This window comes from Lingula anatina, chromosome 5 (assembly GCF_051362555.1).
Source record: "Lingula anatina isolate TDL-2025a chromosome 5, LinAna3.0, whole genome shotgun sequence".
Taxonomy (NCBI): Eukaryota; Metazoa; Brachiopoda; class Lingulata; order Lingulida; family Lingulidae; genus Lingula; species Lingula anatina.
Window position 1 is genome coordinate 11554685 of NC_141771.1, and position 27415 is coordinate 11582099.

The following is a 27415-nucleotide window of genomic DNA, read 5'->3' on the forward strand; positions in this document are numbered from 1 at the left end:
AGTCAAGACGTAAATTTTTACGTTTTATTGCATAAAACATAAAATAAATAATACATTTTCATTGATACATGACTAAAGGCCTTGTTGTACGGGAATTTTTCTCAATCTGACAAAAGAAATACAATCTGTACGTTAAAGGCCAGCACATCTTGTTGGCAATGTTCTCTTTAAACCGATCTATTTCCTGACCAAGAATCTGCCTTTCCGGGAGATATATAATATATATAATATATTATATAAACATAGTTTCTGTCCATATCATTTCAACGGCAATCCAATCATATATTTCTGGATATTCCTTGACAGCAATTGGTTATATTGACTCAGTAAAACGTTCTGAACATTACATTTCTTCATTATATGTATGAACAAACCTCCATCATTGACCACTCATACGGACCCACTCAAGTCTGTGTTACCAATTCCCCCAACAAGTTCCATGGCATTTTGAATCATCGACAACAAAGAAAGTGGACTGACATACTGAACAAGTCTCATCTACGTGACTTTTCTGATGATATTATGCATTGAGGCAAACAGTAATTGGCCAATTGGGGTTTCCAAGGCAATTAACAATATCTTTCACAGCTGTTTGCTCACATACAAAGCAAGTAACTATTTCCTGGAATTATTATCATTATAATAATAACAACAAAGCAGCATAAAACACCCACATCGTTGTTCGAAGGCCATTTCAATTTACCAGTTTGATATGACTACCACTTACATGAGTTAGTCTGGTATAAAATTAGGAGCAAATACAAAATTAATCATATTTTCTGAAATAACCATAGTCAGTTATGTTATATCATGTATAACAAGTTTGTGAACCAACTCCATGTTATATAACACATTATGCAGCTCCAAAACACCATGTGCAACTAAACCAACACATATTTCATACGGATAAGGAGTGAGATGCTGATAGGTATCAAACTTTTTGTCTGAGCCCCACTGCTGCTCTCTGTCCTACATTTTGAAGGTCAAAGGTTTATCTTTCAATTAATTGTGTCATAATAATCCCACCTTTGTAAAAGGTGAATTAAAAACATCATGATTAAAAAGAAATCCATCCCAAAAACGTTTTGGCAAGTTTGTCATCCAGGAGATTTGACTTTGAGCAGGTTTGACCACTTCGGTGAATTTTTCTTGGTATTAAACTCTTGGCAACATTATTGTTACTGCACACCTGGATTGCTCTAGCATTATGATAAGATTTTCCAAAGCTTTATCTTTAAAAGATATCAAAATTTTATCTAATGGCCTTTCCTGAGACATATTGAAGCTCACCAGGCCACACACAAAATATAGCACCATATTAAGCTCTGAACTTCACATCAAGTTTTTGTGTAACCTCTTTGAAAAAGCTTCACCAATTCCTGTAATCTCCATATAAAAAGGTCATCCATTCACGCAACCTCTGTGCCAAAGGTCATCCATTCATGTGACCTCTGAGTCAAAGGTCATTCATGTGACCTCTGTGTCAAAGGTCATCCATTCATGTGACCTCTGTGGCAAAGGCCATCAATCACTGTCACTTTCAGAATCACTGAGCTGTAGATCCTCACTGAGTGTACTGTGTACATAACCCTTGGAGCCAGACTGAGACTGGTACTGCTGGGAATGAGGCTGTGAGTGGGAGGGGGGAATGTGATGGCTGCCACCATTGGCTAAAAAAAGAAAGCACACATAGCCATGTAAAATGCCACTAATATTTATAGAAAGAAAATAAATTAATTGAATATAGTTATTTTGGAGTCATCATACATCATGCAAAACCTTGTTATCAACAAACTTTAAAACTACTGGTATTAAATTAAAGTAGCTTTCAAAGTTATCTTGTCTTGTGATGTTTGGAACTTCAGTAAATATGTGCATTGGTTACTCATAATGTGTGCCTTTAACATTCTGTTTTAAACACATCTAAAAGCAGTCATGATTTAGCAATGCAAGAAAAAAAGACAGAAATGGATCAATAAACATATGAATTTGGGTCTGGGGACTGGAAAACTACCAAGAAAACCTGGACTTTTGTTTAAATGGAAAAAAAAATATGCCTGTAAAAGTAACATGCCTGTGAAAATAACATACCTTGATAAGACGTTGTTTTTGTAGGTTTGCTCTCAGTGTCTGAGTCATCAGAGCTGCTGCTACTGCTGCTGTCCATGTCACTCATGACGCCTGGACTGGCCACACTGTGAGACTCTGGAAATCAAGATGACCTCCATATTATATAATATGTGTTTTCACTGTAGATAGGCCAGACCTACTCAGCATGACCCATCTCTACTGGTCACTTGTTTCAGTTTATAAGCAGCTTCCTGGGATTCCTCTGGTCTGCAATGTTAAACTGGGCCCATACCAGAAGTCGGTAAAATAGAAGGTGGGCCATTTTCATGAACAATTATTTATTTCAGGTATCACACTATTGTTTGTAACGTGTGAAAAAGACAGATCTGTACCTATGTCAGCCATCCTACCTTTTCCTACATTTTCCTGGGAGTTTCCCAAACTATGGCTACTACTGCTATGGCTACTGTGTTTCTTCTTGGATGGAGAGGTCTTGAGCTTGAGCTGTTCATTGGGGGTGACGGGACGCCCTCCTGTCTGGGCTCTGCTGCTGCCCTCTGTCCTATACAGGTCAAAGGTTAAAGGTTAATCTCACAATTACTTGATGTATTATGGTAATGGAACATTTGTAACTTGACAGAAGACGATGACTTAAATGCCTTGCCCTTCACAAACAGTTTGTCACAAAAACTAACCTTTTTTTCCTGTTGATCCTAGTACAAGGGTGGACTAAAAATGATTGAGGGTTTTCAACCAAAAATTCCCTTTGAATACTTGGGTACATAATAATTATACATAAAAAAAACTTATTGAAAACTTGATCATCTTCTAAGATTATCTGACATATTTGACGATGTAGAAGACATCTTGTTGAGATGGCAGTCAACATCAAACCCTTTTGTATAATCCTGCCAACACCCCCCTGAATAATCACCTTGTCTTCTTCAGTTGCACTGTACTGGACAGTTTTTCCAGAGTGATCTCCCCTGTCCTGTGGTCTATGATTAAGACACATTCCTTCTGACAGGGCCTCTTATTGCCTTTATACACTGTCTGGGTGGTGCCTGCTCCCTGGGAAAACAATGGATGTCCGGAAGTTGTTTTAGGGATAATGGGATAAATATCAATTATGTTGCCTTACTAATTTATTTGAATAACAGAGATATTAATTACAATTACCACAATAACTGAGTTTATAAAAATACTGAAAACTGAAAAAATTGTCAGTTTGAGGGGCATTCTGCATAATTAAATGCCAAATAAAATGCATAAAATTTGGTATACAAGTAAAGACCTTAAAATTTCTTCTAAAATTCCTACTTATAAAACTTTCCTTTAACCAGGCACCATGACACATACAAGTCTGAAAAGATTTTTCAGATTTTAAAAAATATCTTGAGTTAAAACTTAATCCATGACAAACCTCCACATGTGGCACCGTCACAATGACCTGTTTGTTTGGCTGGACATCAACTGAGGCCACCTTGGAGGTGTCCACTGAGGCAGGCTTGAAATCGTCTGAAAGGACAACATGAAGGTTGTATTGTCATTGATGAAAGTTTTAACATGAAGTCCTCTGAAACATGAATTCAATATTCATCGCCTTATAATTTGTTCCAAGTATGCAATTTATTTTTATATTCAGAAATATTTATCTTGCTACTATATTATTCTGCTTGTAAAAGTTAAATGGACCTAAATAAATTTAAATTATTGTTTTTCTTTTTATCAAGAGCTTATAAAATATGTAGGTTTTACCTCCAATATTTCTGTGACTGTCAGTCACCATCATCAGGGAGTAAGTGACTAGGGAAAACCTACATATTTTATAAGCTCTTGATAAAAAGAAAAACAATAATTTAAATTGATACATACAGAGCTAATGAAACTCTTCTCTCACTGACCTAAATAAATATTATATAGATCTAATGAACTTTTAAAAGGTTGCTTTCAGTTGTTGATTGATTAACTTCAATTACATAATAAATCGGTCTCAGTTTAACTTACAATGGTAATTAACTGACTTCAATATCTCTTACTACTGTATACGAATCACTTGTGGTTTATTTATGTAGACTGTAGTCAATATATATCATTTTTACTAAATCGTTTACTATATCGTCAGAATAATTTGATCGGGCAAACCGATAGATGGATTTCTCAGTCTGGGAGTTGGTGATATGCTGACCCCTAGAAAGCGAAACACGACATGATGTCCTGTACAGTACAAACTCAGAAAAACCTCATGTTACTTACACCGGATGGAGTGAAATGCCGACCTAGAATGGTGATCGAAGCTCTTCCCGAGTTTTAACTCGTGAGGCTCGCTGTCCATTGGAATTATCTTCTCTTCTGGCATCTTCGCTTAGCTACAGACCCATTCCTGAAACTACGATTTCGGTTCTAAACTGTAAACGGAACCATATGGTTCTTTGCCATTCCGGAAGTTGACGAATTGGGTTCAACTAAAACACGGTTAAATGTATAGTTGTAAATATGTACTTTAAAACATCTACAAGGAATATATATAATTTTCTCCTTCCATTCAGTAGTTTGATATCTTAAACGATTTTTAATGCACATTATCATGCATAATTGTAAAAGTGCGCGTACCAGTGAAAACAATAGCGGAAGTGATCTTAAAACTAGAGGTGCGCGCACATGTTGGTGGGAAGAGCTGAAGTCAGAGATAAGGATGTTTCAGGAGCCACAGACGTTCCAGCACCTCACAGATCCAAATTATGGGCGTCCTGGGAAGGTGCAACACTTGGTATGATATTTTATCAAAGCTGTTCCTTATCTTATGTGCACTTTTGAGCTCTAGCTAAAAGCTGAACATGGTTTGTTGTCGTGTTGATGTTTGTTTATGTACATCCGGTGATTTTCTGTCTCTTACAAATACGCTTACTTTAACGAGATAAGAATCCTCTGAACACATTTATTTGAAGTGGTTGTGTGGAACAATAATTATAATGTGGAATATTCCCCCAATAAGATGCTCTGTTGCCATCCTCTTGAAGTAATTGTCTTCTGCAATTTGGATTTTTTTTTCGAAATATTTTTTTATTTAAAATTGGTGAAAATTTGTAATTGAACTTGTAGTTGGAGTGTATTGATAATACGAAATATGCAGTAAAGAAGGAGGAAGAAAAAGTGGATAGGAGGAAGTTGGTGTATTGCTTTTTGGGTCATGTTTTCCACCTGTCTTTAATTTGTTTGGCAAATTTGTTTTAGTTGAATTGAAAATAAAAATTCACATGGAAAGAATGCAACTGCAAGTGGTCATATTATTATTATTTTTTTTTTGTTGCAGCCTTTACAAGAGATCACAAGACCCCACATTGACTCCTTCAACTACATGTTGAGAGAGGGACTGGTGAAGGCAGTACAGGCAAGTGACAGCTAGGCACGCACACACAACCACACATTGTTCACTATGATTAACTTTTAATCATGCAAATACAACAGCTATGGTAAAAAATAAACTATTTGGTCAAGTTGAGTGTTATCACACAGGGCTTGACATTAAGGGTGGCCCACTGGCCCTGGGCCACTGAAAACCAACCTAGGGCCATTGAATTGATGGGGTCACTGGCCCAAAAAGCACCAAGTAAAATGTCATGTGTCAAATCATCCTTGCAATGTGTACAGATATATCGGGCCAGTATCGAAAAAAGTTAGTGTCAAGTCCTGTCACAGACAGGTAAATATATTGAAAAAGGCAGTGAATAATATTGTGAGAAATGTTGACACCTGTTGTACACCTTAATACAGTCACATCACTGATGTAAGAAATTCAGATTTTGTCTTTTTGTTTGTTTACTGGCTGAACTCTTTATTTTTCTGCCTGGCAAATAGTTTGCAGTTCTGTGAAGTTGAATATTGATATGATTGTAATTACATTTTTCAGGATATTCCTCCCATAGAGTTTGCATTACCAAATGGTCAGAAAATATCTCTGAATATTGTGGTATGTATTATTCCTTCCATATTGCTCAAACAAAGACATATTATTTGCAACCTGCCAGTAATTAAGGTGTGGAGATTGCTGTTTTATATTAATTTATATCAATTTATTATATTGTTTAATGTCAAATCCACAAAACAGTTAAATGTGTGACACTACAAGGCATTTCTAAATGTTTGCTAGCACTTTAAAAGATCGGGAATATTGAAATTTTGAAAATAAAGGGATTTTAATATATTTTAATATATAATTATATCATTATTTAATATTACCTAATATTTGGCACATCCAGGGAACTTTAAATGGTTGGAAGGGTATTTTTATGTTTTAGGAAGCCCATGTGTCCTCCCCTAAGATAGATCAAGGGAACCTGTATGCACGGACCCTCGATGTCTTTCCGTCAGAGGTATGCCCTGCCATGATAGAAGATTATAATATGATTTTTGTTTATGATATTTATTTATTTTAAAAGGAAATTTTTTGAAAATGAAATGTTTAGATGTTAGAAAAGGAAACAAAGTTTGTTGTGTAGATATTATGTAATAAATAAGTTGTGATTTACTGAATAATGAAATCAAAAAATATCTAAAGGTAACAAATGATAAACAGTTAATTTATTAAAAAATATTATAATATTATATATAAATGTTTGACCAATTAATTGAATGTTGCTCCATGAAAATCATTGATTATAAACATCTAAGTTACAAAGTGCACAAATATTGAAAACAAAAATGGCAATTTTTTTTAATTTTATTATTTGTTTGGGGGGGTGGGGGGGGTTAATTGTGTGAAACAGGGAATAAAAATGAAGCAACAAATGTATGTTATTAATCCGTCATTGTTTCTCATTATTCTGTTATTTTTATATATGGAAAGATATAAAATGAGGAAAATGTTTATCTTGGTAGAGGATGTCTTATGTTGAACTTTGATTTAACTTATGATTTACTGTTCAGTGCCGTGAGCGAGGGATCACGTATAGGGGGCGCCTCCAGGCCACTGTGCGCTGGTTTGTGGATGGGCGACCTTCAGGAACGGATGAGAGAATCCTGGGAGAAATTCCTATCATGGTCAAAGTATGTTGTACAGGGGGAAATTAGAAGAAAAATTATTAAATACAATCTAAATAAGATTAAATTGGTAACTTACTATAATTTCTTTTGTTGTGTCCAATAAAAAAAGTGTGAGTCTAAAGTAAAATTGGTATCTAAATATAAGATGTTTCATGTATTTGAAGATTAGAAAGTGGCATGAATCATAATAAGATTGATATTTTGGATACAGTAAGGCATATATTTATGTATAAAATTAAGAAAAATACATGAATATTTTATCTCAGACTATGTTATTTACTGATTCAGAAATATTATTTACTAATTTTATTTTTTAAAAACTTACTGTGTGATGCTTTTATATCATGACAAAAACACTTTTTTAAATGACAAATCTGATATGAGGTGTATTTTTAAGAGTGCAATCTGATGGGAACATTCTCTTTACTTTTCATAGTCGGAGGCGTGCAACCTTTCCAAGCTGTCCCCATCAGATCTTGTACGACGAGGAGAGGAAGCTGAGGTTAGAAAATAAATTAATTAATTTACTGGGTTATTTCACAAAAAGGAACATTTGGGTCATTACAGTGACACTCATTTTTTTTTAATATTTGCACAACTGTTTTATAACACATCTTATGACAGTACTGTTAATTTTTACCAGTAGCTATAATATTAGAGTGTACTGTAATAGTATAGAGAAAAATGGTGCTAGTCAAAATTGTGCAAGTTATTCACATATTTTATGCTTGACTGATGTGACTGAATTGTGCACTTTGTAGTGGAAGGACCCTAATTGATTTACATAATTGCTAGAATTTACACTAAATCAAATTTAAAAATTGAAATCAGTCTTAATAAAGCAAAAAGAAGTTTATATGTCCAAATAAATAAATGAATATTAAATAATTCCTTCTTAATGTACTCATGCTAAATTAAATGCAACCTTTAAAACATGACAATGTTTTGCCAAAAAGTCTGTTATTGTACCACCAGCGTAGGCGCTGGCGGTACCCATGGTTTTAGTCCCGACCCGTATGTTCCGCCGGCTCCGCTGGCTCCGCCGGCTCCTGCGGCTCCGCCGGCTCCACCGCCATGTCACCGTTACCGCTTCTCCTCCTAGATGGTAAGGGCCTCCATACCCATCTCTTGGATTTAGGTCACCTATAATCTCAACTCGTTCCACGTAAAATTTGGGCTTTGTCGGTATTGGGGTCTAGGTGTGGCACTCATTGCAATGCACCCTTGTCCAAAAATGGCAAAATTAAATGCTAATTATCTACCCTACGGAAGGAGTTATGGGAAAAATTTCTACAGACAGCTTTCCAAAAGTCATATGTGTAGATTTCAAATATGCCCTTGGATTTGACCTTTAACCTTATTTCAAGGTCAAACGGGCCAAAATTTTCAAAAAAATGAAATTTTTTACGAAAAAAAAATTTTTTGCCCTGTTATTCAGATACCACACAGACTTAACCAATAATATTATTGGAAAGTGTAACCCTTCGGGTCATCTTTCATCTCCGTGAATTTGGGGTCAATCGGTGCATTTTCACGGGAGTAGCGGCCATAAAGTACCGAAACTGAAAACTGTCTCTAATTCGGGAACCGTTAATGCTAGAGACCCATTCTTTTTTGCATTTTGTAGAGCATGTAAAGCCCAACACTGGAGGTGGTCTCCGTTTTTTTGTATTCCATACGGTTTTCAAGTTACGCTGTATCAAAAAGTACATATTGGTGGTGAAAGCAAAATGTGCAGTACGGTAATGGATAATAAATTTTGAACTCTGGAAAAATAATACATAAGGCTTGGCAAAGCAGACAACTTGTGGTCAAAAATGACATTATTTCATCAAATTTGAACTTCTGGAAATTCAGAGCACCTCCTATTTTAAGAATTTTGACCAAAATGATGTTTTCTTTATTTCAATTAATCTTTTCTGTAGGAAATTTATGGCACATTATGGTAACTCCAAAATTATAACATTTAGTCCCTTATATCTCCCAAACTGGCAGAGATAGGTCCATAGTTACTATAGAAGTTGAATAGGAAGTCACATACTGGCAATCCAAATGTGACCTTGAAATTGACCTTTGACCTACTTTTCACCATGAACTGAACTTTGCAAATTTTGCTTCCCTTTTATCTCCAAAACTGGCAGAGATATGTCCATAGTTACTATTGAAGTTGAATGGGAAGTCATATACTGGCAATCTAAATGTGACCTTAAACTTGACCTTTGACCTACTTTTCACCATGAACTGAACTTTGCAAATTTTGCTTCCCTTTTATCTCCAAAACTGGCAGAGATAGGTCCATAGTTTCTATTGAACTTGAATAGGAAGTCATATACTGGCAATCTAAATGTGAACTTAAAATTGACCTTTGACCTACTTTTCACCATGAACTGAACTTTGCAAATTTTGCTTCCCTTTTATCTCCAAAACTGGCACAGATTGGTCCATGGTTACTGTTGAACTTGAATAGGAAGTCATATACTGGCAATCTAAATGTGACCTTAAAATTGACCTTTGACCTACTTTTCACCATGAACTGAACTTTGCAAATTTTGCTTCCCTTATATCTCCAATCTGGCAGAGATAGGTCCATAGTTACTATTGAAGTTGAATGGGAAGTCATATACTGGCAGTCTTAATGTGACCGTAAAATTGACCTTTGACCTATTTTTCACCATGAACTGAACTTTGCAAAATTTGCTTCCCTTTTATCTCCAAAACTGGCAGAGATAGGTCCATAGTTACTATTGAACTTGAATAGGAAGTCATATACTGGCAATCTAAATGTGACCTTAAAATTGACCTTTGACCTACTTTTCACTATGAACTGAACTTTGCAAATTTTGCTTCCCTTTTATCTCTAAAGTTACACTGTATCAAAAAATACATATTGGTGGTGAAAGCAAAATGTGCAGTACGGTAATGGATAATAAATTTTGAACTCCGGAAAAATAATACATAAGGCTTGGCAAAGCAGACAACTTGTGGTCAAAAATGACATTATTTCATCAAATTTGAACTTCTGGAACTTCAGAGCACCTCCCATTTTAAGAATTTTGACCAAAATGATGTTTTCTTTATTTTAATTAATCTTTTCTGTAGGAAATTTATGGCACATTATGGTAACTCCAAAATTATAACATTTAGTCCCTTTTATCTGCAAAACTGGCAGAGATAGGTCCATAGATACTATTGAACTTGAATAGAAAGTCATATACTGGCATTCTTACTGTGACCTTGAAATTGACATTTGACCCATTTTTCACCATGAACTGAACTTTGCAAATTTTGCTTCCCTTTTATCTCCAAAACTGGCAGAGATAGGTCCATAGTTACTACTGAACTTGAATAGGAAGTCAAATACTGGCAATCTTACTGTGACCTTTAAATTGACCTTTGACCTACTTTTCACCATGAACTGAATTTTGCAAATTTTGCTTCCCTTTTCTCTCTAAAACTGGCAGAGATAGGTCCATAGTTACTATTGAACTAGAATAGGAAGTCATATACTGGCAATCTAAGTGTGACCTTGAAATTGACCTTTGATCTGCTTATTATCATGAACTGAACTCTGCTAATTTCTTTCTCTTTTATCTCCAAAACTGGCAGAGATAGGTCCATAGTTACTATTGAACTTGAATAGGAAGTCATATACTGGCAATTTACTGTGACCTTGAAAATGACCTTTCACCTACCTTATGATGAACTTAAATTTGATTGTACCATTTTTAGTTTCATATATTTTTTGCATATATTGAAAATTCTTGTTGATTGCATGTTTACAGCTTGTCAAGCACAAGACTGGTGACTGTGTCCCTTATTTTGTGTATGTGGGGGTCTATACGAATGCGCTTGCTCCAGCTGGTGGTACAATATTCGGAGGCGGTATCGCCTCTCTGATCCTCTAGTTTAATTTGTTTTATAGTTTATGCAATTTTCTTCATATTTCAATCACTGTTATATTTCAATCAATTTTGTGTTATTTAATTTGTTTTATAGTTTATGCAATTTTCTTCATATTTCAATCACTGTTATATTTCAATTAATTTTGTGTTATTAATGTTATTTAAAGCTCTTATTTTAATCATTATTAGCTGAATCATAATGACTGTTATTATTTAGGAAATGGGCGGCTACTTCATCATCAATGGTATTGAAAGAGTGATCAGAATGTTGATCATGCCAAGGAGAAATTTCGTAAGTACAATGAAATTGTTGATAAATGACTCAGGTGATTTATGTTTGACATTGGTAATAATTATAATCTTAAACTGAGTTATGTCTGTTTGTATCTATTAGCTTTTGTGATTTTTGACTATTTGAAATATTGTACTTTTAAATATCAGTAAGTTAGTATTGTCTATTATGTAGTAAATATTAAGAATTATTAATAGAAGGCTTATAATTATTAATAAGATGAATTTAAATTTTGTAAATGAAATAGAACATGCATTTTGTTAATAAATTTTGTGAATTAAGTTATTATAAGTATTTATTATAAAAAAATAAGAACATCTCTAATCATGGAATGGAAACTTTTGAATTTGATTTAGATGTAAGATTATTTTCATAAGGATTTTGTAAGGATTTTGAAGAAATTGTCATAAAACATGACATAGAGTGTTTTTATTGGAGTTCTGATTACTTTTTTTTGTGTTTCAGCCCAATTGCATGAATCGCCCATCTTGGAAATCTCGTGGAAATCAATATACAGAATTTGGGGTCACCATGAGGTGTGTCAAGGGGGACCAGACGGGGGCAGTAAGTGAAAGAAATAATTGTCTTAGGGGGTTCTAAAGAGATGGCAAAATAACATATGGTTATGATGTATTGTAAGAAGTAAAATGTTTGTTTAGTAAATATCTAATATTGTTATGGAAAAATGACCTCCTTAAAATCGGAACAAAAATGAAATTATACCCTAGGCTGCTTCTTTTTTTCTATGATTATTTGTTTTAGTGGGAGAACATATCTTTTTTTTATTCCTTTCCAAAATACCACATTCTTATATTTCAGAATATAGTGCTACATTACCTGAACAACGGCACTGCCAACCTTTCCTTCAGTTTCCGCAAGGAGCAGTTCTTTGTACCTATCATGCTTATACTAAAGGTAAGTGCTGCAACTACGTTTTTGAACTGATGGGCGACTTGTGTTTTATGAGGTGTGCTCCTTATTGAAAGCAAATATTATACAATGATTGACTTGTGATGAGGTGAACACATTGTTGCGCAGACCCCAAATAGGTGATGTGGACCAAGGCGCAGCATGTTAACTGAAAATAAAAGTCAATCATAATGATTGTTTTATTATTATTATAATATAACTTAATACCTGGATGTCATTGTCCTCCAAGATAACTTCAACAGTTGCAACATCACTGTTAGCCAAATTGTACTTATATGACATCATACAATAAGGTGTATTTTTGATACCTACAATATAAAATGTTTACACTGTCAAGGATTATGACTTATATATCCAAGTCACCAATTTTTGGTACATTACTTTCAGGCACTTGTAGATGTGACAGATCAGTATATATACAGTGAACTTATCAAAGGAAAAGAAGAAGACTCCTTCTATAAAGGGTAAGAAGATAATTATCAAATCCAAACACTGAGACTATATTTAAGCTGATTTTAATTAAAATAACTTAAAGTGTGGGTTGAGAAAAAATATGATTTGTGTGCCTTTTTTCTATTTCAGTTGTATTGCCAACATGCTTCGCCAGGCACAGAGCGAGGGTTTATCTGAGAAGGCTACCATATTGAAATATATTGGAGAGCGTTTTCGCATCAAATTACAGCTGCCTGACTGGGTGACAGACACTGCTGTGGCCACATTCCTTCTGGAGTGAGTTCTTTAAAATTCTGTTATTGTTTTTTAGTCCTGGAGAAATTTGTAATGAAATTTCTTTCGTTAGACAGTTGGATCCTTTTAGAATTTGATTTCATTAATAGTTTTGATGGAAGTAGTAAAAAATGAATATTTTTAATTACCTTTCTTTAATGAACTTTGAATAAGCACTCATTTGGTCGGATTTTATTATAATAATTATAATAATTCTAAATTATGTCCTTAACAACCCATCAGATATCAAGGGGTCATGTCTTTATATTGAAATTTATTGATTGAAAAATCCAATTCCTCTTGGTTAAAGAAAACAAAACAATACAGTAATTAAACCCCAATTCAATGCATATTTCCAAATTTATTGTACCACCAGCGTTAGCGCTGGCGGTACACATGGTTTCGGTCCCGTCCGGATCCTTCCGCCGGCTCCGCCGGACGGATACCGTTACCGCTTCTCCTCCTAGACGGTAAGGGCCCCCGTACCCATCTCATGGATTTAGGTCACCTATAATCTCAACTCGTTCCACGTAAAATTTGGGCTTTGTTGGTATTGGGGTCTGGGTGTGGCACTCATTACAATGCACCCTTGTCTAAAAATGGCAAAATTAAATGCTAATTATCTACCCTACGGAAGGAGTTACGGGAAAAATTTCTATAGACGGCTTTCCAAAAGTCATATGTGTAGATTTCAAATATACCCTTGGATTTGACCTTTGACCTTTACTTCAAGGTCAAATGGGCCAAAATTTTCAAAAAAATGAAATTTTTTACGAAAAAAATTTTTTTTGCCCTGTTATTCAGACACTACACAGACTTAACCAATAATATTATTGGAAAGTGTTACCCTTCAGGTCATCTTTCATCATCATGAATTTGGGGTCAATCGGTGCATTTTCACGGGAGTAGCGGCCATAAGATACCGAAACTGAAAACTGTCTCTAATTCGGGAACCGTTAATGCTAGAGACCCATTCTTTTTTGCATTTTGTAGAGCATGTAAAGCCCAACACTGGAGGTGGTCTTGGTTTTTTTGTATTCCATACGGTTTTCGAGTTACGCTGTATCAAAAAGTACATATTGGTGGTAAAAGCAAAATGTGCAGTACGGTAATGGATAATAAATTTTGAACTCTGGAAAAATAAAACATAAGGCTTGGAAAAGCAGACAACTTGTGTTCAAAAATGACATTATTTCATCAAATTTGAACTTCTGAAACTTCAGAGCACCTCCTATTTCAAGAATTTTGACCAAAATGACATTTTCTTTATTTTAATTAATTTTTTCTGTACGAAATTTAAGGCACATTATGGTAACTCCAAAATTATAACATTTAGTCCCTTATGTCTCCAAAACTGGCAGAGATAGGTCCATAGTTACTATTGAAGTTGAATAGGAAGTCATATACTGGCTATCTTTCTGTGACCTTAAAATTGACCTTTGACCTACTTTTCACCATGAACTGAACTTTGCAAATTCTGCTTCCCTTTTATCTCCAAAACTGGCAGAGATAGGTCCATAGTTACTATTGAACTTGAATAGGAAGTCATATACTGGCAATCTAAATGTGATCTTAAAATTGACCTTTGACCTACTTTTCACCATGAACTGAACTTTGCAAATTTTGCTTCCCTTTTATCTCCAAAACTGGCAGAGATAGGTCCGTAGTTACTATTGAACTTGAATAGAAAGTCATATACTGGCAATCTAAATGTGACCTTGAAATTGACCTTTGACCTTCTTTTCACCATGAATTGAACTTTGCAAATTTTGCTTTCCTTTTATCTCCAAAACTGGCAGAGATAGGTCCGTAGTTACTATTGAACTTGAATAGGAAGTCATATACTGGCAATCTATATGTGACTTTAAAATTGACCTTTGACCTACTTTTCACCATGAACTGAACTTTGCAAATTTTGCTTCCCTTTTATCTCCAAAACTGGCAGAGATAGGTCCATAGTTACTATTGAACTTGAATAGGAAGTCATATACTGGCAATCTATATGTGACTTTAAAATTGACCTTTGACCTACTTTTCACCATGAACTGAACTTTGCAAATTTTGCTTCCCTTTTATCTCCAAAACTGGCAGAGATAGGTCCATAGTTACTATTGAACTTGAATAGGAAGTCATATACTGGCAATCTATATGTGACCTTAAAATTGACCTTTGACCTACTTTTCACCATGAATTGAACTTTGCAAATTTTGCTTTCCTTTTATCTCCAAAACTGGCTGAGATAGGTCCGTAGTTACTATTGAACTTGAATAGAAAGTCATATACTGGCAATCTAAATGTGACCTTGAAATTGACCTTTGACCTACTTTTCACCATGAATTGAACTTTGCAAATTTTGCTTTCCTTTTATCTCCAAAACTGGCAGAGATAGGTCCGTAGTTACTATTGAACTTGAATAGGAAGTCATATACTGGCAATTTACTGTGACCTTGAAATTGACCCTTGACCTATCTTACATCTTACGAAGAACTTAAATTTGATTGTACCATATATATTTTTTGCAAAAGTTTAAAAATTCTTGTTGATTGCATTTTTACAGCTTGTCAAGCACAAAACTGGTGGCTGTGTCCCTTATTTTGTGTATGTGGGGGTCTATACGAATGCGCTTGCTCCAGCTGGTGGTACAATATTCGGAGGCGGTATCGCCTCTCTGATCCTCTAGTTTGAAATACCTTTATCATATTTATTCATCATGTTTTTCCCTTTCAGTCAATGTGTTTGTATTCACCTCTCAAACAATATGGAAAAATTTAACATTCTAGTGTGAGTATAACCTGATGACAATTAAAAAATGTAATAAAAAGCAGATTGTAGTTATGGAATACAGACTGACTGGAATGAATAGTTGTAACAGTGAAAGCTTTATTTTCCCCCTTAATTTTTTTAACCAACTGTAATGAATTTGTAATGAAATATTAGACTTTTATCATCTTGAGTTAAAAGTTGTGGTATGTTGTTGTTTAAAAATGTATTTAAGGTATATGACCAGTAATTAGTTCTCCTTTGCCAAAGGGGATTAATTATTATCACTGTTTCTGTTACAATTGTTTTTAAGATATTTGACAAGAAAGTTGTTTGCTTTTGTCAAAAGGAAATTATAATTGTTAATACAATAATTAATGTATTTCAGATACATGACAAGAAAGTTGTTTGCTTTTGCCAAAGGAGAGTGTGCCGCTGAGAGTGCAGACAACCCCATGTTTCAGGAAGTGTTGCTAGGTGGCCATCTTTTCTTTATGGTGCTAAAGGTAAATTTGAAATTGTGTGTTTTTAACTAAACAGATGACAGCGAATTGAAAATGCCTGTAAAATTGTTTGCATAAAATTTTTGCACAATTAAATGTTGTAAGTTTGGGATTTTTTTGTTTAAATTTAAAGAACTCTAGATAAATCTCATAAATGTATTTCACAATTTCTTTTTAAAGAATATTTTGAGAAATAATGCCTTTCAAAATTTAACCTTGCCCATGTACTATGTATGAAATTTGGAAAAGATAAGCATGATTGTTGTAATAGAAAATTTAAAAAATGAAATATTTTTAAAATTGAAACTGTACTGTAGATTTAATGGAAATTTCTTGTAACAATGCAGGAAAAAATAGAAGGATGGCTGGGATCACTGCGGTACTGCATAGAGCGAAAAGCAAAAGCCAAGGGGCAAGAGTACACTTTGAACCAAGGTAACTTTGATTTCACCCATGATTAAGACAGGGATGTTATTCTGCTTACCATTCCCTTACTTTGGAAGATGTGTTCTTTATAAATGCTTTGCGGCTTCTGCCCTGCATTGAAATGCTGTGCTTTGTTTAGATTTAAATATTAGATAATGATTTTGAATGAGAGGACACTTAGAATTGATAAGTATGATTATAAAAGCTGTTTCTGTCAATTTATTAAATTCTTTTGTTTCTGATAATGCTTGTCTTACCAGAATGTAAAATGTACTATTGCTAAGAACAGTAACCACATATTCCAGCCTTGTAATTATTGTACCACCAGCGTTAGCGCTGGCGGTACACATGGTTTCGGTCCCGTCCGGATCGTTCCGCCGGCTCCGCCGGCTCCGCCGGACGGCTACCGTTACCGCTTCTCCTCCTAGACGGTAAGGGCCCCCGTACCCATCTCATGGATTTAGGTCACCTATAATCTCAACTCGTTCCACGTAAAATTTGGGCTTTGTCGGTATTGGGGTCTGGGTGTGGCACTCATTACAATGCACCCTTGTCTAAAAATGGCAAAATTAAATGCTAATTATCTACCCTACGGAAGGAGTTATGGGAAAAATTTCTATAGACGGCTTTCCAAAAGTCATATGTGTAGATTTCAAATATACCCTTGGATTTGACCTTTGACCTTTACTTTTAATTTTCAAAAAAATGAAATTTTTTACGAAAAAAAATTTTTTTGCCCTGTTATTCAGACACTACACAGACTTAACCAATAATATTATTGGAAAGTGTTACCCTTCAGGTCATATTTCATCTCCATGAATTTGGGGTCAATCGGTGCATTTTCACGGGAGTAGCGGCCATAAGATACCGAAACTGAAAACTGTCTCTAATTCGGGAACCGTTAATGCTAGAGACCCATTCTTTTTTGCATTTTGTAGAGCATGTAAAGCCCAACACTGGAGGTGGTCTCGGTTTTTTTGTATTCCATACGGTTTTTGAGTTACGCTGTATCAAAAAGTACATATTGGTGGTAAAAGCAAAATGTGCAGTACAGTAATGGATAATAAACTTTGAACTCTGGAAAAATAAAACATAAGGCTTGGCAAAGCAGACAACTTGTGTTCAAAAATGACATTATTTCATCAAATTTGAACTTCTGAAACTTCAGAGCACCTCCTATTTTAAGAATTTTGACCAAAATGACATTTTCTTTATTTTAATTAATTTTTTCTGTACGAAATTTAAGGCACATTATGGTTACTCCAAAATTATAACATTTAGTCCCTTATATCTCCAAAACTGGCAGAGATAGGTCCATAGTTACTATTGAAGGTGAATAGGAAGTCATATACTGGCTATCTTACTGTGACCTTGAAATTGACCTTTGACCTACTTTTCACCATGAACTGAACTTTGCAAATTTTGCTTCCCTTTTATCTCCAAAACTGGCAGAGATAGGTCCATAGTTACTATTGAACTTGAATAGGAAGTCATATACTGGCAATCTAAATGTGATCTTAAAATTGACCTTTGACCTACTTTTCACCATGAACTGAACTTTGCAAATTTTGCTTCCCTTTTATCTCCAAAACTGGCTGAGATAGGTCCATAGTTACTCTTGAACTTGAATAGAAAGTCATATACTGGCAATCTAAATGTGACCTTGAAATTGACCTTTGACCTACTTTTCACCATGAATTGAACTTTGCAAATTTTGCTTTCCTTTTATCTCCAAAACTGGCAGAGATAGGTCCATAGTTACTATTGAACTTGAATAGGAAGTCATATACTGGCAATCTATATGTGACCTTAAAATTGACCTTTGACCTACTTTTCACCATGAATTGAACTTTGCAAATTTTGCTTTCCTTTTATCTCCAAAACTGGCAGAGATAGCTCCATAGTTACTATTGAACTTGAATAGGAAGTCATATACTGGCAATCTAAATGTGACCTTAAAATTGACCTTTGACCTACTTTACACCATGAACTGAACTTTGCAAATTTTGCTTTTCTTTTATCTCCAAAACTGGCTGAGATAGGTCCATAGTTACTATTGAACTTGAATAGAAAGTCATATACTGGCAATCTAAATGTGACCTTGAAATTGACCTTTGACCTACTTTTCACCATGAATTGAACTTTGCAAATTTTGCTTTCCTTTTATCTCCAAAACTGGCAGAGATAGGTCCGTAGTTACTATTGAACTTGAATAGGAAGTCATATACTGGCAATCTATATGTGACCTTAAAATTGACCTTTGACCTACTTTTCACCATGAATTGAACTTTGCAAATTTTGCTTTCCTTTTATCTCCAAAACTGGCAGAGATAGGTCCGTAGTTACTATTGAACTTGAATAGGAAGTCATATACTGGCAATCTAAATGTGATCTTAAAATTGACCTTTGACCTACTTTTCACCATGAACTGAACTTTGCAAATTTTTCTTCCCTTTTATCTCCAAAACTGGCAGAGTTAGGTCCATAGTTACTATTGAACTTGAATAGGAAGTCATATACTGGCAATCTAAATGTGACCTTAAAATTGACCTTTGACCTACTTTACACCATGAACTGAATTTTGCAAATTTTGCTTTTCTTTTATCTCCAAAACTGGCTGAGATAGGTCCGTAGTTACTATTGAACTTGAATAGAAAGTCAGATACTGGCAATCTAAATGTGACCTTAAAATTGACCTTTGACCTACTTTTCACCATAAACTGAACTTTGCAAATTTTGCTTCCCTTTTATCTCCAAAACTGGCAGAGATAGGTCCATAGTTACTATTGAACTTGAATAGGAAGTCAGATACTGGCAATCTAAATGTGACCTTAAAATTGACCTTTGACCTACTTTTCACCATGAACTGAACTTTGCAAATTTTGCTTTCCTTTTGTCTCCAAAACTGGCAGAGATAGGTCCATAGTTACTCTTGAACTTGAATAGGAAGTCATATACTGGCAATTTACTGTGACCTTGAAATTGACCCTTGACCTATCTTACGAAGAACTTAAATTTGATTGTACCATATATATTTTTTGCAAAAGTTTAAAAATTCTTGTTGATTGCATTTTTACAGCTTGTCAAGCACAAAACTGGTGGCTGTGTCCCTTATTTTGTGTATGTGGGGGTCTATACGAATGCGCTTGCTCCAGCTGGTGGTACAATATTCGGAGGCGGTATCGCCTCTCTGATCCTCTAGTTATAATATGATTGCTAATATTTGGTATAGCTTATATATACATAATATCATATTTAATTCAATAATTTTTCATATTTACTTAATATGAGGTTCTTTTTTCTAGCTTCATTCAATGATGCCTGTAGACATGCGAGTGAGGTGACCCGCCCTATGGAGTACCTGCTGGCCACGGGGAACCTGGTCTCCAAGACAGGACTGGGGCTGATGCAGGTAAGGGACAACCCCCTCTCCCTCCTTACTTTACCCCCTTGTCCACTGCTCTTGTCCTTTCACTCTGGTATGTACAGTCCTAATATTATATATGTGTGCATTTTTTCCATCTACCATAAGAAGATTAGATACAATTATAACGTCAGAAAATACAATAGAGGGAGTGTGATAATGATAGGGTCGCTAAACGATTTTGACGGAATATAGTGACTAGCCTAATCCCCTTGCCGCCTGGGTAGGCACGCCCCCTTAGAGTACTTATGTAAACAAAAGGTCTTCCATAGAGAACTGTCCTTTTGTTCAACAGCTTCGCGCGTGCAGCGGATTATATATATATAGTGACACTATACAGCTAACTGCAGTTAAATCTGTGAAAGCTGTTATTTGATTTATTCTTGTCTGAAGATTGGTGATGCATACTTTGAGTGCTTAATTATTTCCCTCCTTCTTACAACAGAAAGGAAAAAGGGAGAGAAACAGAGACAGTGTCAAAAAAGGGTAAAGACCAATATAATACATTAATTAAGGGACTCGCGGTGGAAGAAACGATAGACTGTTTTGCATCAGGATATGTAATTATAATCCCACATGGCCCATTGCATATACGGCCGTACTTTAAATACATTACTCATAGTTGTATTAAATTACGTTATTTTGCTGAATAGACATACATTTTAAAGTTGGTCTTTCAGGAAATCGTTTTGTTTGAAATAACACAAACGACAGAGGTAAATCACATATAAATTTATTTTGCAATAAATAACTTTATATTTAAGGTCCATCTACACTGATTGTGAGCTATTACAGAATGTATTGTCAAGTTAATAGCTTAAATGTTGATCTTCACTATTTGCTTTTCATAGTTAGAGAATAAAAAAGTATATGACAGGGAGTTATTGACTACAAGTTTAATTCTTAAGAAGCAACATGAGTAGCAGCTGTTTTAAAGTTGGTAAAAGAGGGCACGTGGTTTGGTGAGTTCATTACACGATGTTATTCAATGTTTCTACCACGTGTTTATCACCCAAAAGACAATATAACAAAAACAAATAAATGTGTGATCCGTACGGAAAATTGAATAATTTCTTGTGAGTTTTTATGAAAAATAAGTCGGTGAATAAACGGTGATCTTCAGTGTTGCTCTTCACGAAGCTTGCGCTTTCGCTCTTCATAAAATCGCAACCCTCTGTTCGCTTGGTTCATCGCAGCGATGCAGCTTTTCCAGCATTCTGCAGGTCTGGTTGCGTATAATGCCTCCATCCATTGCCTTATCATTTGCAACCGATCTCGGCACAAGGGTTTCTTTTTTCCCCCACCCTTAGATGAACCTGCCATGTTTTTGTTTTTGTCCATTCTTTCTTCTCTAGAAAATAGTTTTTCCATTAGCATAACGCAAAACCTCTGGGGTCCGCTGGCCTTAACTTTCAAGTCCAACATTTCCTTCATATCAACAGGTTGCGTAGTTGTGTTGTGCATGTTGTTGTTGTTGTTGCTTGCATGTCTTGACTGCATGTCTTGTGCTTGCATGTGAGGGGTGTACTGTACAGGTGGGTATGGTATATGTTGTGTATTGCTTGTGTAACGTGGATAATTGGGTGGTGGGTAGAGGTGTTGGTAATAAGGGAACAGTGCGGTTGGGTTGCTAGGTAGTGGCCTTGTGGAAGGGGTCAACATACCATGCCGTGTTGTTGAGGGACGTGGCGGAGGACTAGGGTAGGCGGGAGGGGGAGTTGGGCTACAGAGAGGAGATAAATCACAGGGCGTGGCAGGTGCAGGGGGGTTCTGTGGTGTGAAAAGGGAAGGGCGACGGCTTGGATGCAGGGGAGGCAGGTCACAGGGCGTGGCAGGTGCAGGGATGTTATGTGGTGTGAAAAGGGAAGGGCGACGGCTTGGTTGCAGGGGAGGCAGGTCACAGGGCGTGGCAGGTGCAGGGGTGTTCTGTGGTGTGAAAAGGGAAGGGCGACGGCTTGGTTGCAGGGGAGGCAGGTCACAGGGCGTGGCAGGTGCAGGGATGTTATGTGGTGGGTGGTATAATGGGCTGGGTTGAACGAGGGGTGATCCTGGTCCGACAGAAAATGGAGTTGTAGATAAAAGGACGTTAGCTGGTGCACGTTGAACTTTTGGTGTTGAGGTGAGAGGCTGTGGTAAAGGACAGGCAGTTGATGTGGAGATTATAGAAGAATTCAGATGTGAAGGTGCTGTAGCAGTTGTAGGAGTAAGAGCCAAGTGGAAAGAAGAGGTGGAAGAATCATTTAGAGAAATACCAGAGACCCGAGTAAAAGAAAGATTCAATAAAGAGTGCGTCGTGTGTGGAAATGGAGAGAGTGGTTTGTGATGCGGTGTAGGTGTCGTTGGTGGTGGTGTAGGTATAGTTTCTGGTTTAGATGTGTTGTGATTTGTTTGTGCTGACTGTAACACGGGTAACATTTCTAATATGAAGTCCAGTTTCCTGTTTATTTCTGTTAGCTGCTCTTGAATGGGAGCTGGTTCTGGTTGGCTGGCTGGTTTTGGTTGTGGTTCTATCCTCTCCTCACATGCCTTGCCGCGGGCAATCATGAAGGCTGCCTGTAAGAACAAGGGATTCAGTGTGAATCAAGTACATTCAATAAGAGCGTGTGTTGGATTTAATAAGGATAGGCCCTAATGAATTTAATTGAATCTCAAAAATACACAAATATCTGTTGAAGTGGAAAACGCCACAGTTGATGAAACTAACAAATTTTATTTGATCAACCACTTACACCCCCCCCCCCCAAAAAAAAAAAAAAAAAAAAAAAAAAAAAAGAAATGAAAAGCTACTGCCAGAAGTCCGTCTAGCCAAACACACGCAGCGGCTACTTACCTTTTTGGCCACTTTCTTTGTCTTTGAAACTTTTCTTTTCTTCTTAGGAGGTTGAACTGGAGATGGCTCTGATACCTGACTGACGCTAGTACTCTGTGCTATCTGCTTCTCCTTCGCTGTCGCCACGGAATGGGAGTCTGCAAAATAATTCTGAACATAAGTAACATGCACATAACTTTTTTTTTTTGTATTCTAGTCAACGCCAGCATCATTGTACGACTTATGAAAAGAGAATTGCCAAATATAATATTCAAACAAGTAAAGGTATGACTAAACATACTTGACATAAAAATGACTTTTCCTTCCATCTGTACGTCTGCACCACCACCTTTGTCAGGCCACAGGAATGTTATTTTGCTTCCAACGGCAATCCTTTCTTTTGAACTGAGCTTGGCGGTCCTCATAGCAGTGACTCCTCCATCTTGCCATTGCACCACTGAATATTCGTCTAAAAACAAATCAAAAATATTTTTTTCTAATTTATCCAACATTTCTTTTAAAACACTAAGACTATTATGATAAAATTCTGAAAAAAAAAACAACATATCTATTGTAATACGCGCTTGATATCATTTCTTAAACAAGCAAAACCAATCCCTTTACACTAGTAAGATTGGTACTGATAAAGATACGCCTACCCATTCACATTGCTTACATAAAGAAATTTTGACCAGGAAGTTAGGTGGCCCAAAATATGCCAAAAATCAGTAAATCATGTTCAACCTCAAATACTGCTATATGTATTGTCAATGGTTATTTAGATTTGTATTGAACAAGAATATTATATTTGGCAATGTAACCACCTTGCGACCGTTAGACAAGTTCCATTAAAAAAATCAGTATACCCCCATTTTTCAAAGCGTCCAAAGGTTAATGCGGTAAACATATTTAAATTAAATGAGGTGCATTGACAGAGGCGCAAGGACATATCCGCCCCCTCTCTGGACAATGGAAGGGAGAGCATCGCAAACAATGGGGGCGTAACTGGAAGCGACGCTCGGAGGATTATATGTTTGACGCGTGGATTAATTACAGCCTGGGTCATGCATTCGTCACTTCAAATAACGAGACATAATTAGAGCTCGGTAGCTGTAAGATCGTCACCGGTATCGCACTGTTGGTGTCACCTACACAGTATAAGGATATCTGTGCCGACTTATATTTTACTCTCGTTCATTACTTGAAACTAGTTCCTTAAGTATAATTTTACCTGTATAAATTAACTTTGTGACATGAAGAAATTAATAAAATACGCCTGTTGGGCCTTTTCGTGACTTATACAGGTGCTCTGTCAGGCAGGTAAGTTGTTCAGAAAAACATCGTCGAAGTATTGGACTTCTTTGCCTTAAAAACAATTCATTTCGAATTCAAAAGAGCTTTTTTTTGGGGGGGGGGGGGGCGTGGAGGGGGGGGGGCATAGTAAACGTCGGTGATTCGTTAAAGCCGAGGAGTGTTTCACTATCAAATATGTTAATCATATGCATAAAAACACTACAAAGGTTTTTTTTTTGTTACGATCTGCAACATTTGTTTATTTATGTAGCAGGGCAAAGTAAGCGCCAGAGTTTAATAGTAACTCATTCCGTAAGCCTTCTTGCACATTTATTCAATCGTATCAAAACGTTTGATACACAATGTTTACTAGCGTCATAATTTTGGCGATTTATTAAAACTATATTTGTACAAAGTAGGTAAGCATAAGTTAAGCAACAACCAGTATGAAGAACAACTCCCTCATAAATGAGGCAAGACAGCCTCTTCACACTGATTATAACCTTGATAAAGACGCAAGGCATAGGAGTTATGTAAACTCGCGAGTGAAAACATTCTTTGTCACGTTTACAAGACAATGGAGGCGAGCAAGTGGAGTAATTACAATATACAGTCAAAGAGAATTTAGTTTTGAACGCTTACTGTAGGGTCAGCCATTTGTTTGTTTGAAGGAAACAGATAGATATTGCGACACGAATCCTTTTATTTAACCATTCATGAGTTTGAGTAAAAGTGTGAAAGACAGGCAACGACCTTGAGTCGCTGTTGATATTGTTCACAATTAATATTGGAGTAGACCTCCTTCGCCTTCATGTAAACAGACAATGCGCTGAGATCGATTAAAGTGGAGGTTCATCTGAAAAAATTAGATGAGATTTTTGTGAAATGACTTTAAGTGCTGTGCATGTACCTAACATATTTAAATTATTGATTTTTTTAATTTGAAATATCAGGCCATACTCATTTTATTGTGTTACACGGGACTCTTGGATACCTAAAGCTCAGGGTATTGTGAAAGTTAATTGGCTACAGAGTCTTGTTATCCTTCATGCAGTTTTATAGCTGGGATGAACTAGAAACAGGCTTTACTTATTAGCTTTACTTAATTTACGACAATTTTAACAAAATCAGTCTGCAAGGCTTGCTTTGACTTGGTGTTAACCTGACATTGGTTTTAAAAGAACAAATATAGTTAGAGGGTTCAGTGTAGGTGTTTCCTCGGATGATAGCCGCACTCACCCTAGGTCTAAGGAGTTGACTAGAAGCTTTTTGTCCAAGCATCCTATTTCTACTACTTCTACTAATAACCCTTAACCAAGGTTAATGCGGTAAAACTATTTAAACTAAATGAAGTACATTGACAGAGGCACTAGTACATTCCAACGCCAACGTGCAATAGGGGACAGTCTGACAGTGCATCACATAATATATGGAAGTATGGTCAATTAACAGTGTAAGACAGTAAAAGAGGAGGGGGTATTACTATCTATTGTTAAACGCGACTGTTATTATCTCTCGAACAAGCTTAAACCATGCCTATACAATTACTGTGTCTCCGGCTGTCATGCAGAAACGTCATGTCGAGCTTATTTTGCTACAGTTACAAACAGGGCCGACTAGCGACTTGTTCTAGATCGCTCTAGTAAGAAACTATAACATTCATATCTTATCGTTTACATATAACGCGCTAAGAGCTTAGCAATAAACCTTGACATATTGATCCGTTTTTAAACAACAACAAGAAAAAAGAACGCCTTGTCATATCTATGAGACAAATCGCTTGCAACGTGCAACAAGGGGGATGGCTGACAGTGTGGTCTCACTACATGTATATGAAAGTGCGGTGAATTAACAGTCTTAGACATCGCTCGAAGAGGAGGGGGGCTTACTATAGCCCGCAACCTATTGTTACACGCGATCGTTATCATATCTCAAACAACCTTAACCAAAACTGAACAATAAGATTGTTAAATCTGATAAGTGATGTAAAATCATAATGGTTATTTGCGTTGACGACGGAGATTGTTTCATTCGCAAAGTTAATGAAACAAGACGGTCCAAGTTAACTGCCCATATTGAATAAATCTTAGACTGTTAAACCTAAAGCCCTGCTTTACGTACTTTGGTAATAATTATTTAGTAAGCTAGGTTTATTCACATATATCACAAAGCATAAGGGCCTTATGCTGCAAACAACCCATTTTGAACGCGATCGTCATCGCTCCCGAACAACCTGAAATCATGCCTATACTATAGTAGGAGATGCACGTCGATTAAAAGATTCAACACCTGGGTGGCCAACACTATTATGAAAAGGAAAAATGATTTGACGTTCCATGCACAACCATCATCGAGAGCCTATAGTAGCATTATGCTCCATGCGCAGTCGATTTTTATCGAAATAAATAGTGTGTTTCATACAAGAATATCTAATTTCCTTTATAACTGTTACTAAAATCATCTTATAAGTAGTTAGTTTATGTGCACGTTCCCCTAACGCGCGTGCAAAATAGTCCCATCAAATAACCAAATACAGGTATCTGTCTATACTGGTAACTGGTGAAAATCTATCTGTGGCCCTGATAATGGGTAAACCCTCACCGCGTCAGCTGCGATAAGGAAAGAGTGTATTAATAAAAATTGTACTAGGTAGGGGCAAAAGTTTACTGACTTGGTAATTTCGCAATCCCTGTATTTGTTTGTTACCCAACCTCTTGACAGCTGATTTTATTTATTTATTTTAGATTTTAATTTAAAAAAATCAGATTCCTCATTTTAACAGTCACTACTGCCTTAAATTCAGGGGAATGGACCCTTTTATCGTGATGCGCTCGCTTCTGACTGCAAAGTTTTGAGAAATTTAAAACACGGGTGACTAAATAAAACATCGACTTACCTATTTTAGCTTGTTGGCGTGCAGGCATTTTCCCCTAAGGTCTCTTATCTCCGCTTCTTTACTGTTGCTGGAACACCACGATACGTTTGGACGCCAGGAGGCTTAAACGAATGTGACGATCTGCATGCTAAAAGCGAACGTTTTTATAACCAGCAAAATAAAAAGAGTCAATGGAAGATAGGTATTTATTGCCAGCGTTATCTGTAAGCGGTCTAATTGCTCAGGTGTGAAATAAACATTCTAATTAAATGGATGTCATGTTGAGCTTGCCCAGGTAGGTCAGCTTAAAACTTGACCGACACATGACATGTCATTAGCTGGCTTGTAGAGCTTCAGGAGTG

The 27415-nt window shown here is 36.1% G+C and overlaps 3 protein-coding genes across 4 annotated transcripts in view; 1 reads left to right on the forward strand and 2 right to left on the reverse strand.

Moving 5' to 3' along the window:
- Positions 1-10: 10 nt before the first annotated feature.
- On the reverse strand, positions 11-4537 carry LOC106168047 (uncharacterized). 2 transcript variants are annotated; one of them, XM_087013937.1, is made up of 6 exons: positions 4327-4537; positions 3494-3588; positions 3005-3141; positions 2463-2632; positions 2092-2205; positions 11-1670 (listed from the first exon to the last, which is right to left on the reverse strand). In XM_087013937.1, the coding sequence occupies exons 1-6, from the start codon at positions 4427-4429 to the stop codon at positions 1525-1527; spliced, it is 765 nt and encodes a 254-aa protein (XP_086870063.1). In that variant the 5' UTR covers positions 4430-4537; the 3' UTR covers positions 11-1524. The 2 variants fall into 2 exon arrangements, with proteins under 2 accessions (XP_086870063.1, XP_013402429.1); XM_013546975.3 differs by having other exon boundaries at positions 2481-2632; positions 4327-4536.
- A 107-nt stretch (positions 4538-4644) lies between these two features.
- Positions 4645-27415, forward strand: part of LOC106168053 (DNA-directed RNA polymerase I subunit RPA2) — a 50337-nt gene continuing 27566 nt past the window's right edge. Inside the window, exons 1-15 of the mRNA XM_013546980.2 lie at positions 4645-4840; positions 5384-5461; positions 5981-6040; positions 6369-6443; positions 6997-7116; positions 7550-7615; positions 11233-11307; positions 11773-11871; positions 12127-12222; positions 12625-12701; positions 12820-12966; positions 15691-15744; positions 16112-16229; positions 16574-16661; positions 19958-20064. Coding sequence (XP_013402434.2) covers positions 4646-4840; positions 5384-5461; positions 5981-6040; positions 6369-6443; positions 6997-7116; positions 7550-7615; positions 11233-11307; positions 11773-11871; positions 12127-12222; positions 12625-12701; positions 12820-12966; positions 15691-15744; positions 16112-16229; positions 16574-16661; positions 19958-20064 — 1455 coding nt within the window. The 5' untranslated portion in view covers position 4645. The remainder of the gene's footprint in view (positions 4841-5383; positions 5462-5980; positions 6041-6368; positions 6444-6996; positions 7117-7549; positions 7616-11232; positions 11308-11772; positions 11872-12126; positions 12223-12624; positions 12702-12819; positions 12967-15690; positions 15745-16111; positions 16230-16573; positions 16662-19957; positions 20065-27415) is intronic.
- LOC147761643 (uncharacterized) lies at positions 21196-27102 on the reverse strand. The gene is made up of 4 exons (XM_087013111.1): positions 27075-27102; positions 23187-23354; positions 22907-23043; positions 21196-22629 (listed from the first exon to the last, which is right to left on the reverse strand). The coding sequence occupies exons 1-4, from the start codon at positions 27100-27102 to the stop codon at positions 21196-21198; spliced, it is 1767 nt and encodes a 588-aa protein (XP_086869237.1).